At 40.6% G+C, this 26,101-nt stretch overlaps 1 protein-coding gene across 3 annotated transcripts in view; it reads right to left on the reverse strand.

Moving 5' to 3' along the window:
- pde5ab (phosphodiesterase 5A, cGMP-specific, b) overlaps positions 1-26,101 on the reverse strand; it is a 111,346-nt gene that overhangs the window by 65,070 nt on the left and 20,175 nt on the right. For all 3 annotated transcript variants that reach the window (XM_052010103.1, XM_052010105.1, XM_052010102.1), the window contains exons 2-3: positions 2,562-3,135; positions 1,277-1,366 (exon numbers count right to left, since the gene is read on the reverse strand). In XM_052010103.1, the coding sequence (XP_051866063.1) occupies positions 1,277-1,366; positions 2,562-3,135 (664 nt within the window). The remainder of the gene's footprint in view (positions 1-1,276; positions 1,367-2,561; positions 3,136-26,101) is intronic.

The raw sequence follows: 26,101 nt of genomic DNA on the forward strand, positions 1-26,101 counted from the left end.
GGCCTGTTTTTGGGCTGTAGTGCTCCATGACTCGAAGTATGTGAGACTAGAATTCAATGAAATGCTAACTCTTGTACAATCAAATACAAATGAAAATAGGTACAGTACCTAATTTATGAAGGAAGTCAATTCCTGTATTGTATGTCAGAGCTGCAAATTACATTCAAGTCTTTATAGAAAAATATGATTTTATGCTCTCGTCTACGAAATTTTATTGTGAACTGAACAATTGTTAATCAATATCAGGAACTCACACTACATGATATCAGAAATATGGTATTACATATGGATATTATTAAGAATTTTTCAATTCATTGATAATTGTAGCAACACCATTTGGCTTTATGCAAAACTTATAGTATCTCTAAAAGGAGACACAGTCAAATACTTTTATCCAAAGACCCTTCCTTTCATTTGCAGTCTTGTTACCAGAAAAATCGTAGAAGAGGATCGATAATGCTTCTTGATCTCATTTATAAAAATGGAAGAGGTGGCAACACTCATTTTAGCTCTTCATCTCATTCCTATTATGAGATCTTTATCCTTGGCCTCCAGTACTGTTTGAATGATGCTCAGCATAACCTCGAAAAACTGCACCTTATCTTTCAACCAGGCACTTTACAGACATAAGCACAACATTGAGTTCAATAATTTCTGATTACTATTTTTCTACAACCACTTACACCACCTTTGGCTGATCTTTATTTGCCCCATCATCATCCTCTTTTCCCTTGCACTATTTTTAATTCATTTATGGGTCACGGTGTCATTGGCAAGACTGATTTATTGCCAATCCCTAACTGCTGTTGGGAGTTGATGGCGAGCTGCCACCTTGAACTGCTGCAGGAAGCTCTTCTCACAGACAGTGCACATCAGAATTTTAAAAGAAAAATAACATATTTACTTTGTCAGTAGGATTGAAACTGCCAAAAGCAATTTGAAAGAGACCTAGCTGACTTCCTGCTTGTTATATTGATATACTGCAAAGCAGCACAAAGAAAAAGCAGAATGCTGGGCTACAAAGCAAGTTTAATTCCTGAAGGTCCTGCTGAGTATTTGCAGGGTTTGCTGTTTTAATCCTAAAAAGTCACACTGGCGCTGTAAAGTATCTGGTTACATCACACTGAATGTTGCGCACTGCTCCAGACACAAGCTATAAAGAAATCATCAGGTTTTGAAGGCAGTGTAGAATAAAGTAACATAAATTGTCCTTGAGCTCCTTATACAGCTGCATAGATCAGTCAGAAATCATAATGTGCCAGTAAAAGATAGCTACCTCCCCTTTGTGGTTCTTTATTGGCATGGAGAGAATACTCTGTGTCTTATACCCTGTGATCTGGTCGACTTCGGCATTGAATCTGGGGTCCTGTAAGGGTTAGAGAAGATTTTGTAAGATATGATCAAAATTTGCACACAGAACCCCAAAAAGGGTGATATACAATATTAACTGAATATCTGATTATGGGTTTTTACCCTTGTATTTCTTAATCTTTAGTCTGCGACCTGACCAAAGAATACAGCATCTATTTTTCATTACTTGTTCCTGGGTATCATGTTTATATTTTAGGAGGAAATTCTATTAGAAATCACCATCTGCAATGTAGGAGTGCAATAGAAGCTCCCAAAGGGAAAGTAGTGCTGGAGTTTCTGCCCTAGTTGTTTGTACTGGCACTCTCTTGTTCTTGATATTTCTGTAGTGCCAGTGCTGGTACAGTATATTTATAAGAAGCAGAAGGTTTGGAACTAAATGGCAATTACACAGATGTAGGCTATAATTAGTTGTTTCCTTACTTAAAAAAATAACTCACATTTATTACAGTTATTGAACAATTCCAGATTTAAAAAAACTGATCATCTTTGAATCATTCAGATTTTTATTTATGTGTGATGACCTCACATTTCTGGCTGCACTATTTAATGAGCTAATGAAAGGTTTACATTTAAATAGGTTGCTAATCATATTATTTTCTTGTTAAAAAAATCTCAGCTTCAGAAAAAAATCAAATATGGTCAGGCACATGAGTTAAAGGTTGATAGTAAAAATTAATAAGTAACTTTTTATTGAGGCTCCTGGAAGAGTTTGGCTGTTGCAAGAAAGTGTTTCTACGATGCAATAAAAAAGCTCTGTAAAGATTGTTATAATTTAAAGAGAATTTGTTGGGTGTTCGTGGTAATGTTTTGGACTGGTGTTAATACACTTCAGAAATAGTTTCAAGTCTGAATCATTTGTTTTTCTTTGCTATGTTTACCATTTTGTGATTGCTGAAGGAACAGTCTCCCTGAAAACCAAAATCAGAACTAAATATTATGATTGTCTAATTTAAATCTGAGCATGTTTTGAATCACCAAGGTTTATTTTTAATTTAATATTTTTGTGCAGCTTTTCCATTCTATTTTGTTGTACCTATGTCATGGGTTTTTTTTCCACACAAAACAAAACACCTAAAATACATAAGACTGTTAAATTTGAGCTTGATGTAAAAAATGAAAGGCACCATCAATGATATCTGGAGTAATTAACCCTATTATTTCTGCATGTGTAAATAAAGGTACGTACAAACCTTATATGCATCTTTAATATTCAGTGGTTCTCCTGTAGCTGCTACATATCCTACAATCCCTTTGTTCCATTCTAAACGAATGCAGTTGGTTGAAGCTTCTTCGGGGGTGGAACCTTCTGCAACATCAAAGAGCCTACTGACAAGAAACTTTTCATTTGAGCTGTCCTCATGCACCAGGAAAAGTGAGTACCTGTCAGCAGCAATCACTTCATTAATGTGGAGAAAGATTTTGTGGCAGAGTGCTGTGACATCCAAATGGCTTGAGATATCTTTGACAAGCTCCAAAAGTCTGGAGCATTGATCGTCGACTGGTGCGGCCTCGCAGCCAGATTTATGGACTTTTAACGGCATGTGATCCTTCTTGTCTGAATCAAAGACAAATGTTAAAGCCCCTTCGGAATCCTTAACAAGAATGGGTCTGAGGGGTCTGTCAAATTCGGAAGCTGAGATTTTTCTGGTAGGAGTCCCTGGGGTTGCAAGCTCCAGTCGGGCCATATGATGCACTAAGTTCAAATCCCTCGTGGCTTCATTCGAAGTATGCACTCTTTCCGCAAACCATGCATTGACCATTTCCCTGTGAAATATAAGCACATGATCTTATGAAAACCAATAATGCTGTTCATTTCCAACACTGCTCACTCCTCAAAGACTGCAGTGAGAAACGTGGAATATTAATATCAGTATACATTAGCAGAAAATGCATCAGGCTGTAACATGCTGACCTTCAACCAATAGTTCTGTAGAGAACCATCAGTAAACCACAGTGCGCAGGGCTCAGCCGTGCCTACCTTCTGCACCTGTGCATTACAAGGCAGAAGCTGCTGGACCCAGAGCTGTGACCAGGGACAGAGCACAGATATCCTGAGCTGAGGGGCCAGATGGCTGGCAATGTAACATGATCGTGATACGAATGGGGTCGCTGACCTTGATTAAAAGGATAAGTGCAGGTAAGTGATTCATTACTGTTCTTTATATGACTCGGCCTTATTGGGAGGGTTCACTCGACCGAAGATCCATCCGTGCCTCATTGAAAGTTTGAGGCCGCAACATGCGCTGCTGTGTTTATCCTCGAGCCTGCCAAATCTCTGACTGGAAAATTCCATGCCGTTCATTGATCATGGGCGGGCTCATTGATCATGGGCAGGCATGTGACCGCCCACACACTTGCTGATGATCAGCAATGCTCCCATAGAATAGGCAGGACAACCCTTGAGGATGTCTCTCAGTCGCGTCCATTCTGGGAATGGGGAGTTGACCTCCACAGCACACCTCTCGCCCACACACCTCCACTGACCCAAGTAAGGGCACAGCTGGGAAATGTCACCACGGTTTCCCACTTCAAATAGCAGGGAGCAAAGGTGCATTTAAAAATGTAACATAGTTTTGTAGCCTGCCTTGCCCTCATTTTAAAGAGACATTTCAAGACGGTTCAACAGCAGAGCTCTTTCAAAAGGCTATCAAGGCAACCAGGGGCCAAGGTCTCAGGATCTGTAGCCTGAGGTGTAGTTGCCAGTCTTGGATCACTCCACCTCTCAGGATGACCACTTCAGCCAGCCACCCACTTCTACTAATGGACCCTTAGCAATGCCGGTCAATTCTAGCTTTTTTCTGTCTCTTCCTCACCCCATCTCCCAGTTCTCCTTTGTTTCTCTTTGTGAGCTGAAGCTATATCATCTGAAACACAATCCAAAACAGCAGATGGAAGTTCTCAGTAAGTGAAAATGTTCAATGTAAACAATAATCTTGGAAACTTGGATCCATAATCTATTTTTAATGAAAATAACTTTTAACCCTTGATGCAACAATAAATAATTAGGATTCAACTTTAGTTTCATTTATGCTTTCTGGAAATTACTGATTTTTGATATGAAAATCCATTTTAGCAAATAGAGGGATGTAAGTCAGGTAACTTTAATACCTTGAAGCAGAGTAATTATTCTTTAGTTGCCATTGTTAAACACTTTTGAGAATATCAGCACTGGCTGTACTCACCTCTCCACATTTGGTCCCAATTGGATTTCTCCCTGTGTTTTTTCCAATGCCAAAAAACTCACATTCTAGATATGCAAACCTCATACCCTTAATAAAGAACAGGTTTATCTCCTACTACTCTAAGATACAGAGAAAACAAAATTGCCCACTGAGTACTAGTTTGGCTCAGTAGCATCAATCTCATCTCTGAGAAGACAGTTGGAGGTCCAAATTCTATGGTAGCATCTGAGCACATAATCTAATCCAAATGTTAATGAAATATCGAAGGATTACTTATTTGTCAGAGATGCTGGTTTGCTGCAATATAATTACACTATGGACCTCTTTAGGGGTGTGAAAAATTCTGCAGTATTTAAAGAAGAGCAAGTTCTAGAGTTTTGGCCAACACTCCATTTAATCATCAATCAACAAAATCAGAATGGTGACAGAGCATATTGTTATTTGAAGAAATTGGCTGCTGTGTTTGTCTACAAAAGTAACAACATTCATTGTTACAATATGCTTTGAAATATGATGAGCATATCTAATATACATGTTGCCCAATATTGCCATTTTAATTTATTTTGCTGACAGCATAGTTTTTAAAAATAATTTTCCACACAGCAGAAGTAATAAAATGTAATTGCTAATATTTTCTCTGTGCATAACTGAAAGAATACACCAAAGGAAACCTTGTGTATCTCAGAATTACTGGTTTTCAGGAAGTCTTCTGGATTGGCTCCCAGGTAAAAATGATTAGGATTAATTTTGAAAACCAAAAAACTTCCCAGTGAAAATGTGTGAATGAGTTTATACTTCGGTAACTGCAACAGGCATTTTGCATGTGACAAGGAAGTTCAAAGGGCAAGAAATGAAAAAACAAGGTTACATGTTCTTGGTCAAAAGAAGAACATTCATCAATTTCTTGCTTTCTGGTTGTGACAATGAAACAATGCAATGGCTCTAGGTAGCCCCTACCTGTGTTAGGCCCCATAGATTTAGCAATCTATGGTGATTTATCCATAGACTGATGAAATAAAATCAAACTCTAAGAAATATACATAATGCTATGATTTTGAAAACCATAGGCAAGAGTGCATATATAATATGCAGTTAGGGCATTTCAATAGCACATATTGAAGGGATGGAAAACAGATCAACAGTGAATACACATTTCCATATTTTTGTCAATTGAAATCTTCAGCCCATAGTATTAATAACCAGGAAATCACCTGTGAAGGAAAAGTGTTCATTGTAATAGAAAATCTGTAAGTTTCCTTTACTAACTGTGGGTCTTCCAGTCCATTATATAAAAATATATGCAGTTATTCCACTCATGCAGTGACCTAAATTGTTAAAGTACAGGCCAGCACAGAAGAACCTTGTTTGCTAGTAGGAAATTTCATATGATGTAGGCTTATGAGAATGGAAAGGAGCAGAAAGAAAATAAAGAAAAATCAAGTTACTTTTTTTATGTGCCAATGTCATGGAAATAGAAACCTAAACATTGTTAAAGCCAGGTCCAATGCTGCTGCCTTGCTGTAGGGTGCAATCTAAACTAGTTAACTGCCTAAGTGAGAAGACATGTGCCACTGACCAGCAGCATCCTTAACTATTAATATGGATCAGACTCTGATAATATGACAGTGATTAGCATTTAAACCAGAGCTTCCGTATGGAAGCTATTCTGTTTTTACCACTAGGCCAATCTAAATGATGAAGAACCAGGTACACCTCAGGTAATTTTTTTTTAACTTTACACTTTCCATGCAGCCTTGGCCATCATTTGCCCTGGTTTCCCTGACTGTAAGGTCCTTACAAATGTACTTCTGATTAATTTTAACAAGCTATGGTGATTTATGCACCATGTGTTAATAAAAGATTTTCACACTAATGAATAGTATAAGACGTTGTGTAATCTACTAAATAGCGCTGCTCTAAATGCTGCTGGGCAAGAATGCCCTTAGTGATATCAAGTGAATGTCTTTAGTGGTATCAAGCAAATCCACTGTGCACACATGGTGCTGTCATCGAGTCATAGAGTCAGCACAGAAACAGGCCTTTAGACCCAACATCCATGCCGACCAGAATGCCCAGCTAAACTAGTACCATTTGCCCATGTTTGACTCGTATCCCTCTAAACCATTCCTATCCATGTACCTGACCAGATGTCTTTTAAATGTTGTTATTGTACCTGCCTCAACCACTTTCTCTGGCAGCTCGTTCCATACACCCACCACCCTCTGTGTGAAGAAGTGCCTCTCGGGTCCTTTTTAAATCTTTCCCCACTCACCATAAACCTATGCCCTTTAGTATTTGATTCCCTTTCCCAGGAAAAAAGGTTGTGTGCATTCGCCCTATCTATACCCCTTATGATCTTTTACACCTTTATAAGATCACCCCTCAGACTCCTACACTCCAAGGAATAAAGCCCCAGCCTAGCCCTCGAGACCTGGCAACATTCTCGTAAATCTTCTTTGCACACTTTCTAGCTTAATGACATTTTTCCTATAACAGGATAACCAAAACTGTACACAGTACTCCAAGTGCTGCCTCACCAACATCTTATACAACTGTAACATAACATCCCAACTCCTATACTCAACACTCTGACTGATGAAGGCCAGCATGCCAATGCCTTCTTCATCACCCTGTCTGCCTGTGACACCACTTTCAGGGAACCATGTACTTGTACTCCTAGGTCCCTCCATTCTACAATGCCCCCCAGGGCCTTATCGTTCACTGTGTAAGTCTTACCCTAGTTTGACTTCCCAAAGTGCAACACCTTGCACTTATCTGAATTGAACGCCATTTGCCAATCCTCGGCCCACCTACCTAGCTGATCAAGATCCCCCTGTAATTTTTGAAAACCTTCTTCACTGTCTATGATAGTGCCTATTTTAGTGTCAGCTGCAAACTTACTAACCATGCCTTATATATTCTCATCCAAATCGATTGTATAAATGACGATCAAAAAATAAACTACTCTGTTACTTTAGTAGCTTGGAAATAGAGGGACACATTTTTCTCTTTTATTCTTTTATATGAATGACTTTCTGGCTAGAAAGCATAAAGAGACACCAGTAGTGAAGCCTGCAAATAATCCATCTATTTAAATTAATGAAATATCAGACAAGTTTAAGGGTGAGCCTGTCTCCCAACTGATTCAATTCCCAATTTGTGCTGATCTGTCCTGGAACTCCTTGTATGAATTCTTCCAGTCTGATTTCCATCTCTGCCACTGCACTGAAAAAGCTCTTATCAAAATCACCATCAGCATCCTGTGTGACTGTAACAAAGGTAAACTATCCTTCTTAGTCCTTCTCAGCCTGCAACTTTTGACATAGTTGACCACTGAAGCTTCCTTCAATTTTCTCTATTGTCATGAAGTTAGAACATAGAACGTAGAACAGTACAGCACAATACAGGCCCCTCAGCCCACAATGTTGTGCTGATCTTTAAACCTTACCTAAGACTATCTAGCCCCTTCCTCCCACATCCCTCTATTTTAAATTCCTCCATATGCTTATCAGTTAGGTGGAACTGTACTCAATTCCAGTCTTATTTGTCCAGTGTGAGAATCATTGCAATGGTTTCTCTTTCACTGTCACCTCTGGGGTTCCCCAAGGATCTATCCATAGCTCCTCCTACACCTCATTTTCATGCTAACCTTCAGCAACTTCATCCAAAAGCATGTCAGTTTTTACATGTGAGCTGACAATGCACAGTTTTACCATACTACCACTTCTCTCCCACACTACTATCTCTAATTTGTCTCAGCCTGCACAGCAACCAGTAAAACTTCCTCCATCTAAATATTGTCTTTGATCTCCTTTGCAAACTCCTTTCCCCAACTTCCCATACCATCCATCTTCCTAGCAGTTTTTGCTTAAGAGTTGAACTTCAGACAATTTACATGTACCATCACTGAGACTGCTTATTTTCACTGCTCTATATTTCATTCAGCTTTTGTTACCTTTGGCTTCACTACTTTAACACACACTTGGCCTGCCTCCTATTCTCTTCCCTTCTTAAGCTTAAAGTCATCCAAAATTCAGTTGTCTGTGCCTTAACTCAGGCCAAGTTCTGCTCATTCATCAAGCTTATGCTGGCAATCCTCCACTGCCTCCTGGTGAAGCAATATCTCAATTTTAAAATTTCATCCTTGTTTTCAAATTGCTTTTATGTCTCAATCCTCCATATCTCTGAAATCTCCAGTCCACAACACTGAAGTTTCTTTTTCCTTCAATTTTGGCCTTTTCAGCATCACTACTTTTAATTGCATGATTAGAGCTGTCAAGTTCTTGAACTCAGAATTTCGCTCTTCAAATCTCTCTGCATTTTGCACTTCAGGACATTCCTTAAATTCAACCTTATCTGCTCTACTATCTTCTTATCTGAACACTTTCTTCTGTTAATGCTCCTCTGAATGCAGGGACATAAGAAATAGAAGCGGGACTAAGCCATTCACCCTTTGTCTTGGGCTTGCCGTTCAATAAGATAGTGGTTGATGTTTCACCTCAGCAAAACTTCCCTGCATGAACCCCATAGTTCTTGTTTTTCTTAATATCCAAAAATCTGTTGATTTTTGTCTTGAATGTGCTCAGTGTCCGAGCCTCCATGGTCACCTTAGGTACAGAATTCCAAAAATTCATTAACCACTGGGTGAAGAAATGTCTTTTCATCTTAATCGTGAATGGCTGACCCTTGTTTTGAATCTGTAACCCCTTTGTTCTGGACACACTAGCCAGTGGAAACATGGTCCCTGTATCTACCCTGTCATCTAAGCAGCATGTTATTCTATTATAATAAAGAATCCATGTAAAAAGTTGTTAATTTCCTTGAGCAATGTTTAATAAGGAAATCTTTTATTTGTGGTTTTCATGCCCTAAGAATAACCCAAAAAAAGCAATACACAAAATGAAGACACAGAGATTCTGCAGATGCTGGAATCTGGAGCAACACACACAAAAAGTGCTGGAGGAAGTCAGCAGGTCAGGTAGCATCTATGGAGAGAAATAAACAGTCGACGTTTTGGGTTGAGACCCTTCATCAGGACAGAAAATGAATCAAAAATGCACAAAATGAATCACTTTTGAAGTGCTGTCATTGCTATAAATGTAGGAAACTCTGCAGGCAATTTTCTCACCCCAAACTCCCATAAGATAATAATGATCTGATAATTTGCTCTGCTAATCATAATTGGTAAATGTTGGCAAGCACCAGCAGGAATTCCCATAATTTCTTTCAAAATAATAAATTTACATCCACCTAGGAGACCTTGATTTAAAATCTCTTTCAAAAGATGGCACCTCTGACCATATTGCATTCCCTGCACTGGAGTGTCAAGCTAGATTTTCTGGAATGGATGCCAACTGATTCACAACTGACAGAGAGTGTAAATGAAAGAGTATAATCCACTGCAGAAATTATTGGAAAACACCAAGAGAAAGAATATAAGGTGTAGCTGGAGTGTCATGCCTAATTTTAATTACTGAAAGAGAAACACGCATCCTCAATTGAGTGGCAAGATGGAGAACTGAATCTGTGAAATTTTAATAACAATGTACAAATCAGTTATCTAAAATAAATTAGCGGCCTCATCAATGCCAGATAACATTTAGTGCAGATATACAGGTATAAAGAATTGTAGAATAATTATGCCAAATTAGCTAAGAGAGATCAGGATGTATTAACAAAGTTGACATACAACATGACTGGTCACTGCACCAACCAATCAATAATGGCTTGGATTATGTGGTTAGTGCCAAAGTGATAGTGTTCACCATTGCACAAAACTGACCCCAAACTAATGGTTTCGATCGTGTGCACATTCCTGTTTTTGACGCCAATTACTGTCAGACATCAATTCAAAGCAAGCCCTGGCATCCAGCAACAGTGGAATCATTCAATAGGCTAACAATTCCCACAATGGAAAATCAGGAAATAAGCATATTTTTTCACTAATATTTGTACATTTAGAGTCATAGAGTTATACAGCGCAGAAATAGGCCCTTTGACCCAACTTGTCCATGCCAACCAAAGTGCCTTCCTGAGCTCAGCCCATTTGCCTACATTTGGCCCATATCCCTCAAAACTTTTCTTATCTATGTACCTGTCCAAATGTACTTTAAATGTTGTAATTATACCCACGTCTACTACTTCCCCGGCAGTTCATTCCATATAACTGTCACCCTCTGTGTGAAAAAAATTGCCCCTCACGTCCTATTTAAATTTTTCCCGTCCTACCTTAAACCCATGCACTCTAGGTTCAGACTCCCCTACCTGAGAAAAAGAGTGCGACCATCCACTTTATTTATGCCCCTCATGATTTTATAAACCTCTATAAAATCACACATCAGCCTCCTTCTCTGCAGAGAAAACAGTGCCAGTCAATCCAGTCTCTCCTTTACAGTGCATGAAATAAAGATGGAAATTTATTCACAAAATTATGGTTACAATTGCAGCCAATTTCAGAATGTTACTGCAGCAAATGCTGACCACTTCATTGTTGTTATAATCACAAAATCCAGGTCCATAATAATAATGACCTCTCTGGAAAATAAGTGAAGAACAAAAGGAGAAGAAGTGCAGGACACTTAGAGATGAGATCTGTGCAAAATGTTGAAGATCAAGTTAGCATGATAATCAGGGTCTGTTTGTAGGTCCTGTGGGGAGGATCTTGAGACACCTCTTCTTGGTTATGGCAGAGAACTGTTTGAGAGTCAGTAAGGCAACTGGACAACAGCTCTGGCTGATAGTTTAGAAATTTACAAACTGTGCAAGCTGTGATTGATGAGTGATCTATTAATTAAAGATTCAATTAATGAATGGTGTTGGTAAATTGGTGGAGGCTGTCTTGACAGCTGCTGTCAGCATTAGCAGAACCCTAAATCAGCTTGTAATATGAGTTGTTGATATATGCTATAATAGAAAATCACATTTGTTTGTGCTAACCATCATGATAAACTTACTATGTCATGAATAGTACTAGGCAAATTGCTTATATCTGTGAGACAGCAATTTTAATTGCCCATTCATATGAGAAAGAGAACAAAAAAGTTAGAAAGATGGAGATAAGGAGTAATGCAGATAACTGCTTTTCCCATTATAATTCCTTTTTCAACTGAAATTTAAGATCAAATAAAGCTTTCATAGAGATAACTAGAAAGAGAGCAGAGTAAAAATGGAGAGAAATTGAGGTTGTCTCTAGGGAGAATGTGGAAATTAAGCAAGAAATTTACCCAGAATAAATTTGCCTAGTACTATTCATGACATAGTAAGTTTATCATGATGCTTAGCACAAACAAATGTGATTTTCTATTATAGCATACATCAACAACTCATATTACAAGCTGATTTAGGGTTCTGCTAATGCTGACAGCAGCTGTCAAGACAGCCTCTTCCAATTTATCAACACCATTCATTAATTGAATCTTTAATAACAGTAAAGTCTGTCTTCTAGGTGTACATGAATAACTTGAAGCAGATTACCATGTCATTTCATAACCATCTGTTAGCAATAATTAATTTAAAAAAATAGGTAGGAATATGAGAGAGAGAAACTAAGGGAAAATACAAAGAGGTTGTTATAGTCAATTAGGGTTAGGTTACTATTATTCCCTATAGTGGTAGCAATCAAGTTCACTGACTATTGTTTCCCAGGTACAGTATGTGTCTCTTTCAAAGATGTTATTGGTGATAATCTGTGAATTTGGTCACAGAATTTAATCTCTATGGGTCTATCTTAATTACATTTTGCATAGTAAAATTGCTATTTGTTTAAATGACTTACAAACTAAATGTGTTTAAAATTTCAGACAATGTGATATTAGTTTTAATTAATAATGTTCCAGCTCCAGTATTATACTGTTGGCCTGGGGAAAGGTTCACTGAAAATATGAGACTAGGACTGGCACCAAAGTCTCAATCAACCATTACTATTACATCACAGTTTGTGACTTCTTAAACCAATAATATTGTCTTTCTGAAGTCGTGTAAAGCCTAATGCTCCCAATCATTCATGGACACCATTCCAATGTAATTGACACAATAAAAACCAGTGATTGATTGACATCCTATCACAAATTACTGTATGGTGAGTTTGTCCATGATTAAGTTAACCAATCTGTGTCTAATGAAAATAAATGTAGCAGAATAGCATTCCATCAATATCCCTACATTGTATTTCTCAATATCTTATAGTTTGTATCTATTTGCTGTTTCTCATAACCTCCTATATTCAACTCTGTTCCACAAGATGTCAACATTTAATTGAAAGCCATGTTTACAGCTGGCTGCCAATGTCAACAGTAAATAAGGAAGAAATTATCAATGCCAATTTTAGTGAAAAGTCTTTTGTTTTAGAGATGTTTATATCATTTTAAACCCATCAGTTAATGCCCACAGCACATTCAGAGATAAGGGAATGTCATATAAATGCATTAATGGGATGATTGTACTGATCACTTGTTAGCAGTTCCTAAAGAACCTCCATCTAGCAACAGTGCACATAACAACATGTTCCTGATTTCCAAGCCTGCACATTGCAATATGGAAGTCAGGAATGATGTTTCCGCATCTGACCTCCTACTCAACATTGAGTCCAGATATACTGACCTGAGGTGCCAAATGTAGTTTGCATCCCAACCCTCAGCTTTGCATCAGCTAGCATAACTCCTTACAGTTAAATGGGATCTTTGATTTTACTGCCAGTGTTTTTTTTTATGTTCTACTTAATTATTTTAAAATAAATTTATAATATTTAAGCATACTTTTCCATGAAGGTATGCTTTGTAACTTTGTAATTTCTTAAATAGGATAACCGCAGGCAGCAAGGCAAGGAGGACAGTTGGATATCAGGGTCTATGTGAAGTAAGTTTAGGCAGGGGCAACAGCAAGGGCAGCGAGCTCGAGCGGCAGGCTAGATCAAACACTATCCAGCCTAATCATCTGACATCAACAATTGTGATTTCTAGGTTAACATACAATTAGTAAGAAATAGTAAGAAGCACCAATTATTGCCCTGTACCTTCTCCAATGTAAAATGGCCCTCAACTATTGAGATCTTTCAGTGAACTCTGCAAAATATTTTGGCAGAAGAAGGAAAAGAGGTAAAATTAAAAGTGAGCTTTCAATCTTCAAAGCATTTGAGTCAGCCATATGAAGTGTCAGAGAGTCAAACAACTGTACAGAAACAGGACCTTTGGCCCACCACGTCCATGCTGACCTTTTTACCCATCTACACAAATCCCACTTCCGCATAGTCGCACTGTATCCTTCTAAGCCTTGCCTATTTAAGTGTCTGTCTAAACGTTTCTTAAACGTAGTAATTGTAACTGATTCCATCTCTTCCTCTGGCAATGCGTTCCAGATACACTCTCTGTATAAAAGACCTTAACCCTCAGATCCCTTTTAAAACTCCTTCCTCTCACCTTAAACCTATGCCCCCTGCTTTTTGATACCCCTACCAGTGGAAAAAAGATTTTGCTTATCCACCCTATCTATGCCTCTCAATATCTCATATACTTCCATCAGGTTACCTCTTAGCCTCCTTCACTCCAAGGAAAACAAGTCCAGCCCATCCAATCTCCCCCGATAACAAAAGTCCTGCAATCCAGGCAACATCTTGGTGAAGTTCTTCTGCATTCTCTTCAGTGCAATTACATCCTTCCTATAATATGGTGACCAGAACTACATATAATACTCCATGTGTGGCCTAACCAATGTTTTATAAAGTTACAACATAGCATCCCAAACCTTATATTCTCTGCACCGATCAATGAAGAAAAACAAGCCATATGCCTTCTTCACCATTCTATCGACCAGTGTTGCCTTGTTCTCTGTTCATCAACATTCCCTAGAACCCTATCATTTACTGTATGTTCTACCCCATTCGACTTGCCCAAAATCATAGAATCGTAGAACATAGAACGGTACAGCACAATACAGGCCCTTTGGCCCACAATGTTGTGCCGGCCTTTAAACCTCTCCTAAGACTATCTAACACCTTCCTCTCACATATCCCTCTATTTTAAATTCCTCCATATGCTTATCTAGCAATCTCTTGAATTTGACCAATGTACCTGCCTCGACCACTGCCCCAGGCAGCGCATTCCATGCACCAACCACTCTCTGGGTAAAAAACCTTCCTCTGATATCTCCCTTGAACTTCCCACCCATTACTTTAAAGCCATGCCCTTTTGTATTGAGCATTGGTGCCCTGGGAAAGAGGCACTGGCTGTCTACTCTACCTATTCCTTTTAATATTCTGTATATCTCTATCATGTCTCCTCTCATCCTCCTTCTCTCCAAAGAGTAAAGCCCTAGCTCCCTTAGTCTCTCCTCATAATCCATACTCTCCAAACCAGGCAGCATCCTGGTAAATCTCCTCTGCACCCTTCCTAACACTTCCACATCCTTCCTATGATGAGGCGACCAGAACGGAACACAGTATTCTAAGTGGAGTCTAACCAGAGTTTTGTAGAGCTGCATCATTACCTCACGGCTCTTAAACTCGATCCCATGATTTATGAATGCTAACATCCTATAAGCTTTCTTAACTACCCTATCCACTTGTGAGGCAACTTTCAGGGATCTGTGGATATGGACCCCCAGATCCCTCTGCTCCTCCACACTACCCAGAGTCCTGCCATTAACTTTGTACTTTGCCTTGGAGTTTGTCCTTCCAATGTGCACCACCTCACACTTCTCCAGATTGAACTCCATCTGCCACTTCTCAGTCCAGCTCTGCATCCTATCAATGTCCCTCTGCAATCTTCAACAGTCCGCCACACTATCCACAACACCATCAACCTTAGTGTCATCTGCAAACTTGCCAACCCACCCTTCTACCCCCTCATCCAAGTCATTAATAAAAATCACGAAAAACGGAGGTCTCAGAACCGATCCTTGTGGGACACCACTAGTCACAGCCCTCTAATCCGAATGCACTCCCTCCACCATAACCCTCTGCTTTCTACAGGTAAACCAATTCTGAATCCACACGGCCAAGCTTCCCTGGATCCCTTGCCCTCTGACTTTCCGAAGAAGCCCACTATGTGGAACCTTGTCAAATGTCTTACTAAAATCCATGTAGACCACATCTACTGCACTACCCTCATCAATCTTCCTGGTCAATTCCTCAAAGAACCCTATCAGGCTTGTGAGACATGATCTGCCCTTCACAAAGCCATGCTGACTGACCCTGATCAGTCTATGATTCTCTAAATGCCCACAGACTATCCCTACTTCCTTTTTTGAATAAGGGGACAACATTCACCATCCTCCAATCCTCCGGTACCATTCCTGTAGACAACGAAGACTCAAAGATCCTAGCCAACGGTTCAGCAATCTCCTCCATCGCCTCGCAGAGCAGCCTGGGGAATATTCTGTCAGGCCCCGGAAACTTATCTGTCCTAATATTTTCTAACAGCTGCAACACATCCTCCCTCTTGATTTCTACATGCTCCAGAACATTAACCTTACCAACACTGTCCTCAGCATCATCAAGGCCCCTCTCCATGGTGAATACTGAAGAGAAGTATTCATTGAGAACCTCACCCACTTCTACAGCTTCCAGGCACATCTTCCCACCTTTGTCTCTAATCAGTCCTACCTTCACTCTCGTTATCCTTCTGCTCTTCCCATGTGAAAAAAGCCTTGGGATTTTCCTTAACCCTACTCGCCAAGGCCTTTTCATGTCCCCTTCTTGCTCTCCTCAGCCCCTTCTTAAGTTCCTTCATTGCTACCCTATATTCTTCAAGAGACCAATCTGATCCTTGCTTCCTAAACATTATGTATGCTGTCTTCTTTTTCCTAACTAGTAGTTCCACCTCTCTTGTCACCCATGGTTCCTTCATCCTGCCATTCCTTCTCTGCCTCACCGGGACAAATTTATCCCTAACATCCTGCAAGAGATCCCTGAACAACGACCATATCTGCATAGTACATTTCCCTTCAAAAATGTCATCCCAATTCACACTCGCAAGTTCTAGCCTTAAAGTCTCTTAATTGGCTCTTCCCTAATTAAATGTCTTCCTGCCCTCTTTGCTCCTATTCTTGTCCGTGACAATGCTAAAGGTTAGGGAGCAGTGGTCACTGTCCCCCAAATGCTCATCCACTGAGAGATCTGTCACCTGACCTGGTTCATTACCTAATACTAGATATGATATGGCATTTTCTCCAGTTGGCCTGTCAACATACTGTGACAGGAATCCGTCCTGAACACACTTTACAAACTCTGCCCCATCTAAACCTTTGGTACTAAGCAGGTGCCAATCAATATTTGGGAAGTTGAAGTCTCCCATGATAACAACCCTGTTATTCTTGCACCTTTCCAAAATCTGCCTCCCAATCTGCTCCTCAGTATCCTTGCTGCTACCGGGGGGCCTACTCCCAGCAGAGTAACTGCTCCTTTCTTATTCCTAACTCCACCCATACCGACTCTATAGAGGATCCTTCTCCATTATCCACCCTTTCTGCAGCTGTAATAGTATGCCTGACCAGTAACGCCACCCCTCCTCCTCTTCTCCCCCCCCTCCCTATCCCTTTTAAAACACCGAAATCCAGGAATATTCAGTATCCTGCCCTGGTGACAGCCAAGTCTCTGCAAGAGCCACAATATCATAGTTCCATGTATTTATCCAAGGTCTTAGTTCATCACCCTTATTCCTGATACTTCTTGCATTTAAGTAAATGTACTTTAGCCCATCCACTTTTCTACTTTTCTACCCTACTCTGCTTCTCCTTCCTCAAAGCCTCTCTATATGTTGGATCTGAATTTACTTCTTCCACTGACCTACCCCTCCAGTTCCCATCCCCCTCGCAAACTCATTTAAACCCTCCCAAACCACACAAGCAAATCTGCCTGCAAGGTTATTGGTCCCCCTTGAGTTCAGGTGCAACCCATCCATTCTGTACAGGTCCCAGCTTCCCCAGAAGAGATCCCAATGATCCAAAAATCTAAAACCTTGCCCCCTGCACCAACTCCTCAGCCATGCATTCATCTGCCATCTCCTCCTATTCTTACCTTCACTATCACATGACACTGGCAGCATTCCTGAGATTGCTACCCTTGAGGTCCTGTTCTTCAGCCTTCTGCCTAGCTCCCTAAACTCGATCTGCAGGACCTCATCCCTCTTTGTACCTATGTCGTTGGTACCAACATGTACCACAACTTTTGGCTGCTTTCCCTCCCGCTCATGAATGCTGTGGATCCGATCAGAGACATCCTGGACCCTGGCAACTGGAAGGCAACATATCATCCTGGATTCTTGCTCACGTCCACAGAACCTCCTGTCTGTTTCCCTGACTATTGAGTCCCCTATCACTGTTGCCCTCCTCTTCTCTTCCCTTCCCTTCTGAACAGTAGGACCAGTCCCAGTGCCAGAAACCTGGCTTCTGCTGCTTGATCCCTGTAGGTCATCCCCCCAACAGCATCCAAAGGGGAATACCTGTTATAGAGGGGAACAGCCTCCGGGGTCCTCTGCACTGTCTGCCTGCTCCCCTTCTCCTTCTCTCCCCTTATACTCACCCATCTCTCTGCCTCCTGGACCCTCGAAGTACTTGCTCTAAGGGGGGTGACTGCCTCCCGATGCACAGCATCTACATATCTCTCTCCCTCCCTGATGCTCTGCAGTGTTTGAAGCTGCAACTCCAGCTCATCAATTCTGAGCCAAAGTTCCTCCAATCTCGAGCACTTACTGTAGATGTGGTCACTGTGCATCACAGCAGGGTCCACTAGCTCCCACATCATGCAGCTGCAGCACAAATGCATCACTTTGCACTTGTTGGAATTAAATTCCATTTGCCAATGCTCTGCCCAACTCACCATCTGATCTATATCCTGCTGTAGCCTTAGACAATGTTTCTCACTGTCCACAACACCACCTCGTGTCATCCACACTTGCTAATCATACTTCTTACATTCACATCCAAGTTGTTAATATACAGGTGACCATTGCATTTGGGGGGCGGGGGGGAGAGGTGGAGGGGAGTAATTGCATCTCTAGAAAACAGTCAGTATTGCAATTTGCCATAACGTAAAGCTGTGTCATCTGTGCATGCGTCAAGAAAGCAGGTTGAAAATCTATTTCTTCTGTGTTCATTTATTTACCTTTTTCAACATTTATTCTGTACCTCAAATTTTTGGTTAGTGATTTTGTGAATTCTATAAGGGCGAATTTGTGTTACCCAAGCAGCCATAACGCAGGGGTCACTTGAATATCATAAACAGCAAAGGTCCCAGTATCGATCCCTGCGATACACCAACTGGTCACAGGCTTCCAATCAGAAAAAAACATGCTTCCACCACTACCCTCAGCCTCCTTTCACCAAGCCAATTTTGGATCCAATTTCCCAGCTTACGTTGGATCCCATATGCCTTAACCTTCTAGACCAACCTACCATGCAGGACCTTGTCAAGTGCCTTACTAAAGTCCATACAGGCAACATCTACCACCCTGCCTCATCGAATCTCCTTTATTACCTCCTCAAAAAACTCAATCAAATTAGTGAGACAGGATTTGTTATCAAATTAGTGAGACAGGACTGTTAGTGATCTGCCCTCTCCTTCCAAATGTACATAAATCCTGTCCTTTAGGTTATTCTCCAATAATTTCTCTACCACTGACTTAAAGCTCAAAGATCTTGCTTATTCTTGCTGCCCTTCTTAAAGTAAGGAACAACATTAGCTAACCGCCAGTCTTCTGGTCCTTCACCTGATGATACAAAGATACAAAAACCTCTGTCAAGGCCCTAGCAATCTCCTCCCTTGTTTACCATAGCATTCTGGGTTAGATCTCATCCAGCCCTGGGGATTTATCCACTCTTATGCATTCAAAACATCCTACTACTTTCTTAATATTGACATGTTTCAGAATTTTAAGTACTATTGATAAAGCAATTGTGCCTATAAAATAGTGAATGTTAATTAATAACTCCAATGGTTTTATGTTAAATTTGACAAATAAATGAATTTAATGTTGCTAGATAGTGACCTTTAGAGCCATTCATAGTGAGTCAGGATCCTTGGTTTTATAACAACAGGGAGGTTTATGCCATATTTGGATAAAATAAAGACCACTGATTTACAGTAACTGAATGCCAAATTCCATTTTCATTAAAAGTTACTTTGGAAGTTTCTTATTTGGAATTGAAGGTCATAATTCTGACCCTTGTACTGTGACAACAGTGAGTTCTTCATATTTTCCTATATTTGAATATTTCATTTTTATCAAAGTGATATGCAAAGTGTAGCAGCTGGAGGTAGATATCTGTGTCAGTAATTTGCACAGGGGTTCTCTCATTTATGCCACTTCTCCAGGCTTTCTCCTGATCTTACACCATACAAACAGACAAAATGACAGATGGGAAAATGAAAGAAAATCCTCTCATGTTCCCAAAGTTATCAAGCAAGTTCCAGAAGATTGTTGCCTTCAGGGAAACAACTGTTTGTGTCAAACAGCAAATGATTAAGCTGGATCAGGCTCGATTTAGCCCACTGCTCATCCTCACTACACATACTCTTCATGTGGTTGCACTTACTTTTCACAGATCCAGAAGGCCAAGTGACCTCCTGACCTTGCTCCTGCAGCTGCCTGATACATTTGAAAACTGTTCAAAGGATATAAGTAATTAAAAGTGGGCATAAGCATAACAGATAACATTTAATGAAGTTTAATGTGGAGAAATGGGAGGTGATACTTCTTGGTGTGAAGAATGAGGAGAGGCAGTAAGGTATAAAGGATATTGTTCTAAAGGGAGCTCAGGAGAAGAGAGACCCACTGGAATGGTTGCACAGGTCATTGAAAGTGGCAGAGCAGTTTGAGAAAGTGGATAATGAGGCACATGCAATTCTGAGCTTCATCAACAGATACGTAAAGTATAAAAGCAGAGTTATACTGACCTTTTATAAAATACTGATCCAGCCTCAGCTGGACTATTATTTTTGGCCACTACATTATAGGAAGATGTAAACGGAATTAGAGAGGGTACAGAAAAGATTTCCAAAGATGGTTTCTGGGTTGAGGAGTACAGTTACAAGGACGGATGAGAGGCTGAGATTGTTCCTTGGAGAAGGGTGATTTGATAGGCATATCTAAAATGATGAGGCATCTGGGCAGATTGGATATTGGTAGGTCATTTCCTTTGGTGGAAGGGTTGTCAACTAAAGGTCATGGGTACAAAATAAAAGCAAGGAAAATTAATAATGATATGAGGTGAAACCTTTTTATGCAGCACATGACTGGTGTCACGAACCAGCAACAAAAGAAACACACTGAGTCATGATTCAGTGTTAAAAACTATTTTATTAATCACTACTTATGATAATAAGAAAAATAAAAGTAAAAATGTTAGTATGTTAGAAGTAAAAATGTTAAACCTTGAACATTAATCCCCAAAAACTAAACTCGTCGTGTGTGTGTGGCAAAGTCCCAAACTCCAAGTCCAGGAATGGTTCTTAAAGTTCAAGTCAGCAAGCCACAAGGTGAAACATGAGCAAAGGCTTCTTCAACAACCACTGTTGTCTGAAGATAAGATGTAGATGTAGAGAACATAGAGAGTAATTACAAAATCCAAATGTTCCACGATGGAACCCAAACGACACCTCAATGTTTACACGGTAGTGACTTCCTCACCCCGAAAAGCATCCGACTCGTGGTCATCCACACAAATACCTGTTTCCTTCTACAGGTCAGCAACAAAGTGAACTCCACCAGATTACTTCCAATTTCCATACGTGGACTGCAGTGACAGACACAGTTATTGTTTCTCATCCATCGATAGAGAAACTAGCAGGCTGGTGTCTCTCTCTCTCTCTCTCTCTCTGACCTCGACTGACTTCTTCAACAACGTCATAATGTCCTTTATCACAAGATCACAAGATCACAAGATAAGGGAGCAGAAGCAGGCCATTCGGCCCATCGAGTCTGCTCCAAGGAGAAGGGAAGAAGAAATGGGGTAGGAAAAAAAGAGAGAGAAAAAAAAAACTATTCTAATCCCATTTGCCAGCCTTATCCCCATATCCCTTGATACCCTGACTATTTAGATATCTGTCTATCTCCTCCTTGAATACCCCCACTGATCTGGCCTCCACTGCTGTGCGTGGCAAGGAGTTCCACAATTTCACCACCCTCTGGGTAAAGAAACTTCTCCTCATCTCTGTCTTGAAACTGTACCCTCTAATTCTAAGATTGTGCCCTCTGGTCCTGGACACGCCCACCAAGGGAAACAGCCTAGCCACATCTACTCTATCCTTACCTGTCAACATTTTAAATGTCGCTACGAGGTCCCCTCTCATCCTTCTGTACTCCAGCGAGTACAGTCCAAGAGCCGACAAACGCTCATCATACTTAAGCCCTTTCATTCCTGGAATCATTCTCGTAAATCTCCTCTGAACCCTCTCCAACGTCAGCACATCCTTCCTAAGATGCGGGGCCCAAAACTGCGCACAGTATTCCAAATGAGGCCTCACTAGCGCCCCGTAGAGCCTCATCAACACTTCCTTACTTTTATACACTATACCTCTCGAGATGAATGCCAACATAGCATTCGCTTTCTTAACCACCGATCCAACCTGGTGGTTCACTTTTAAGGTATCTTGTATGAGTACCCCCAAGTCCCTTTGTACTACCGCACTATCAATCTTCTCTCCTTCTAGATAATAATCTACCCGCTTATTTCTACTTCCAAAGTGTACAACTGCACATTTCTCAACATTGAATCTCATCTGCCATTTCCTTGCCCATTCTCCTAAACTGTCTAGGTCCCTCTGCATTCTTTCTATTTCCTCTATGCTCCCTACTCCTCCACTTATCTTGGTGTCATCCGCAAACTTAGCCACACAACCATTTATTCCATCATCCAAATCATTGATGTACAAGGTAAAAAGGAGAGGCCCCAACACCGACCCTTGCGGCACACCACTAGTAACCGGTAACCAACCAGAACGAGATCCTTTTATTTCCACCCTTTGCTTCCTGCCAACCAGCCAATTCTCCACCCATTTTGCTACCCTGCCCATAATTCCATGACCTCTCATCTTATTAATCAGTCTCTTGTGAGGCACCTTATCGAAGGCCTTTTGAAAGTCTAAATACACAACATCTACCGCCTCTCCCTTATCCACCCTACCTGTGATTTCTTCAAAAAACTCCAATAGGTTGGTCAGACAGGACCTCCCCTTCACAAAACCATGTTGACTAGGTCCTATCTTGCCTTGCGCCTCTAGGTATTCGGTAACCTCCTCCTTGAGGATAGACTCCAATAATTTTCCCACCACTGACGTCAGACTAATAGGTCTGTAATTGCCTTTGTGCTGCCTCCCACCTTTCTTATACAACGGAACTACATTCGCTACCCTCCAGTCCTCCGGAACCATGCCAGAATCTATCGATTCCTGAAAAATAATCGCCAACGCCTCCGCTATCTCCACAGCCACCTCCTTCAGAACCCGGGGATGCACCTCATCCGGTCCGGGAGACTTATCAGCCTTAAGCCCCTTTAGTTTTCCAAGCACCTTCTCCCTATTAATCTCAATTGAACTCAGCTCCAATTCGTGAGACTCCTGACTAATGGGCACATTGCTTATGTCCTCCACGGTGAAGACCGATGCAAAATATTCATTCAATTCCCTTGCCATCTCACTATCATCCATTATAATACCTCCTGCACCGTTATCAATTGGTCCTATGTCAACCCGTGTCTCTCTTTTATTCCTTATGTATTTAAAAAAACTCTTAGAATCCTTCCGAATGTTGTCCGCCAGCTTCCTTTCGTAACTCATCTTTGCTTTCCTAATGACCTTCTTAGTTTCTCTCTGCAGATTTTTAAAATCGTTCCAATCTTCTGTTTTCCCACTAATTTTTGCTACTTTGTACGCCGCCCCTTTTGCTTTTATTTTATCCTTCACCTCCCTCGTTATCCACATCTGTGCCTTTTTTCCATTCAAAACCTTCTTTTTTCTTGGAATATATCTGTCCTGCATTGAAATTTCCTGTAGAAATTTCTTCCATTTTTCCTCTGCCGTCCCTCCAGCTAACTTACTCCTCCAATCAATTTGGGCCAACTCATCTCTCATACCTTTGTAATTTCCCTTATTCCACTGAAATATCGATACACCAGTTATCAGCTTCTCCTTCTCAAACTTGAAACTAAACTCAATCATATTGTGATCACTTGTTCCCAGTGGTTCCTTTACCTTTAGTTCCCTAATCACCTCGGGTTCACTACACAGCACCCAATCCAAAACAGCCGATCCCCTGGTGGGCTCCTCAATAAGTTGCTCCAGAAAAACATCCCTTAGACATTCCACAAACTCACTCTCCTGAGTATTACCACCTTGCTGCATTTCCCAGTCCACCTTCATGTTAAAATCCCCCATAATTATCTTCACATTGTCACTCTGACATGCTTTTTCTATCTCAATCTGCAACTTATGGTCCACTTCCTGACTGCTGTTCGGGGGCCTATATATGACTGCTATTATTGTTCTTTTACCCTTGCTATTTCTCAGCTCCACCCATAAGGATTCCACCTCCTCTGACCCAATGTTCTTCCTTTCTATTGATTTTATATCGCTACTAACCATCATGGCCACACCTCCCCCTCTGCCTACCCTCCTATCCTTCCTATATACTGTATACCCCTTGACATTCAGTTCCCAATCACATCCATCATGAAGCCACGACTCAGTGATTGCAACGATGTCATATTTATTAACCTGTAGTTGTGCCACTAGGTCATCTACTTTATTCCTGATGCTACGTGCATTTAAATATAGTATGTTTAGACTGGTATCTGCTATTGATTTTATTGTACCTCTATTGATCAGCAGATTATCCTGACTTTCTACCTGTCCATCCTTCTTACTATCTTCGCTACCTACTATCTTAGACATGTTCGTGTAGACCTCATCCCCTATCCTAACATTCGGTATCCGAACATCCTCATCCCTGATCCTAACATTCTGTATCCTAACATCCGGATTTGTTGTACTTCTATTATTCAGTAAATTATCCTGACTTATCACCTGCCTGTCATTCTTGCCATCCTCAATGGATTCGTTTCTATACACTTTCTCCCTCACCTTAGCATCTTGTAACCTAGCATCCTGGTTACCATCCCCCTGCTGTTGACATATCTTCTGTTGACATAAGCACGCCCCACACACACACACACACACACACACACACACACACACACACACACACACACACACACACACACACACTACTAGCTCTATCTTAAAGGGACATTCACCTAGTCCATAACACTGGAATCTGGAATGCATTGCCTGCAGATGTGGTGGAGGCAGGTTTCACTGTGGCCACAAAAAAATTGAATATATGATGGAGAAAAATTTGCAGAGCTACATAGAATGAGCTGGTGAATGGCATTTCAGAGTTGATCTAGTGCCGGGCAGGCATAGTCATGATAGGGCGAATGGCCTTCTATGTTGTAACCATGTAATGATTCTATTAATAAACATGTTGCAATTAAATAGTAATTTTCTTTTATTGGCTTTAAAATGCTAAATATGCATCCTTTTTTTAACTGCCATGTGGTGATTATAGTTAACCACCAACACAAACCCTTAACAAGTTATCTTTTGTGCTATGGGCCATAACATACGCAAGTTAGACCACAATAAAAAAACCTTTGAGCTCCTCATTTTGTCAGGAGTGATTCTTTAAACTGACACAAGTGCAGCCCACTTGTGATTAGATAGTATGGCCTAGATATTTCATTGCTTTCTTTCAGTTTTATGTGAAAAAAATTCCCAGAGTGTAATGTGATAACTGGTTCCAGCTCATTTTCAGTTACTACAGAAATTTGACAGTGTATTTCCAAAACTAGTTCACACATGCGCAAGGTGAAACGTTTTCGGTACTGAAAGCACATCTCATGACTTCCATGCAACATTGAATGAAGTTCACTAGCATTGTTCCAAAGCCCCCATGCTGTCTAGCCAATCATATATCAACCAGGCTTTTATAACATTGTCTCCTCTGTAGCTGTGTGATTTAAGGAATCACCAATCTCACATGCAACTTCTGCTCCTGAACATTCTTGAATATTCCTGTTCTTTCTGAAAACTGCTCCCAATTATCAGTGAGGCTTCCACTGTGCTACACTGCCACTTTGGAACTTCCAATCTACTTACTATGGACTGCATTGTAATGGTTCTGGCCCATTGTCCAAACTTGCAGCCTACAGTGGCAACCCAGCAGCACTAAACTGATCTGGATACAGAAAGACAGCCCAGCTGACCATCCTAACCCAAGAGTCACCTCATGAAGCAGAGTTATCGCAAAGTGGTAAATAATTAAAAATAAATAAATTTAATGAAAAGCAGCATAAAGTGAAAAATTGATTAAATTAAATAAAAATGCAAAGCTAAAATAAAGAAAAAAATCACTAAAGTACTTAATTGCACTTGGCCTTCCAATGGGTTGGTGACGCACTTCAAATGAATGGGATCAGGCCAATTATGCTAGCCACGGCTGTTATAAAGCTGTGAGGCTGGATGCAAAGTTCTTCCACCTCTTCTGTTGGTATGTTAGTGG

This window comes from Pristis pectinata, chromosome 2 (genome assembly GCF_009764475.1).
Source record: "Pristis pectinata isolate sPriPec2 chromosome 2, sPriPec2.1.pri, whole genome shotgun sequence".
Lineage (NCBI taxonomy): Eukaryota > Metazoa > Chordata > Chondrichthyes > Rhinopristiformes > Pristidae > Pristis > Pristis pectinata.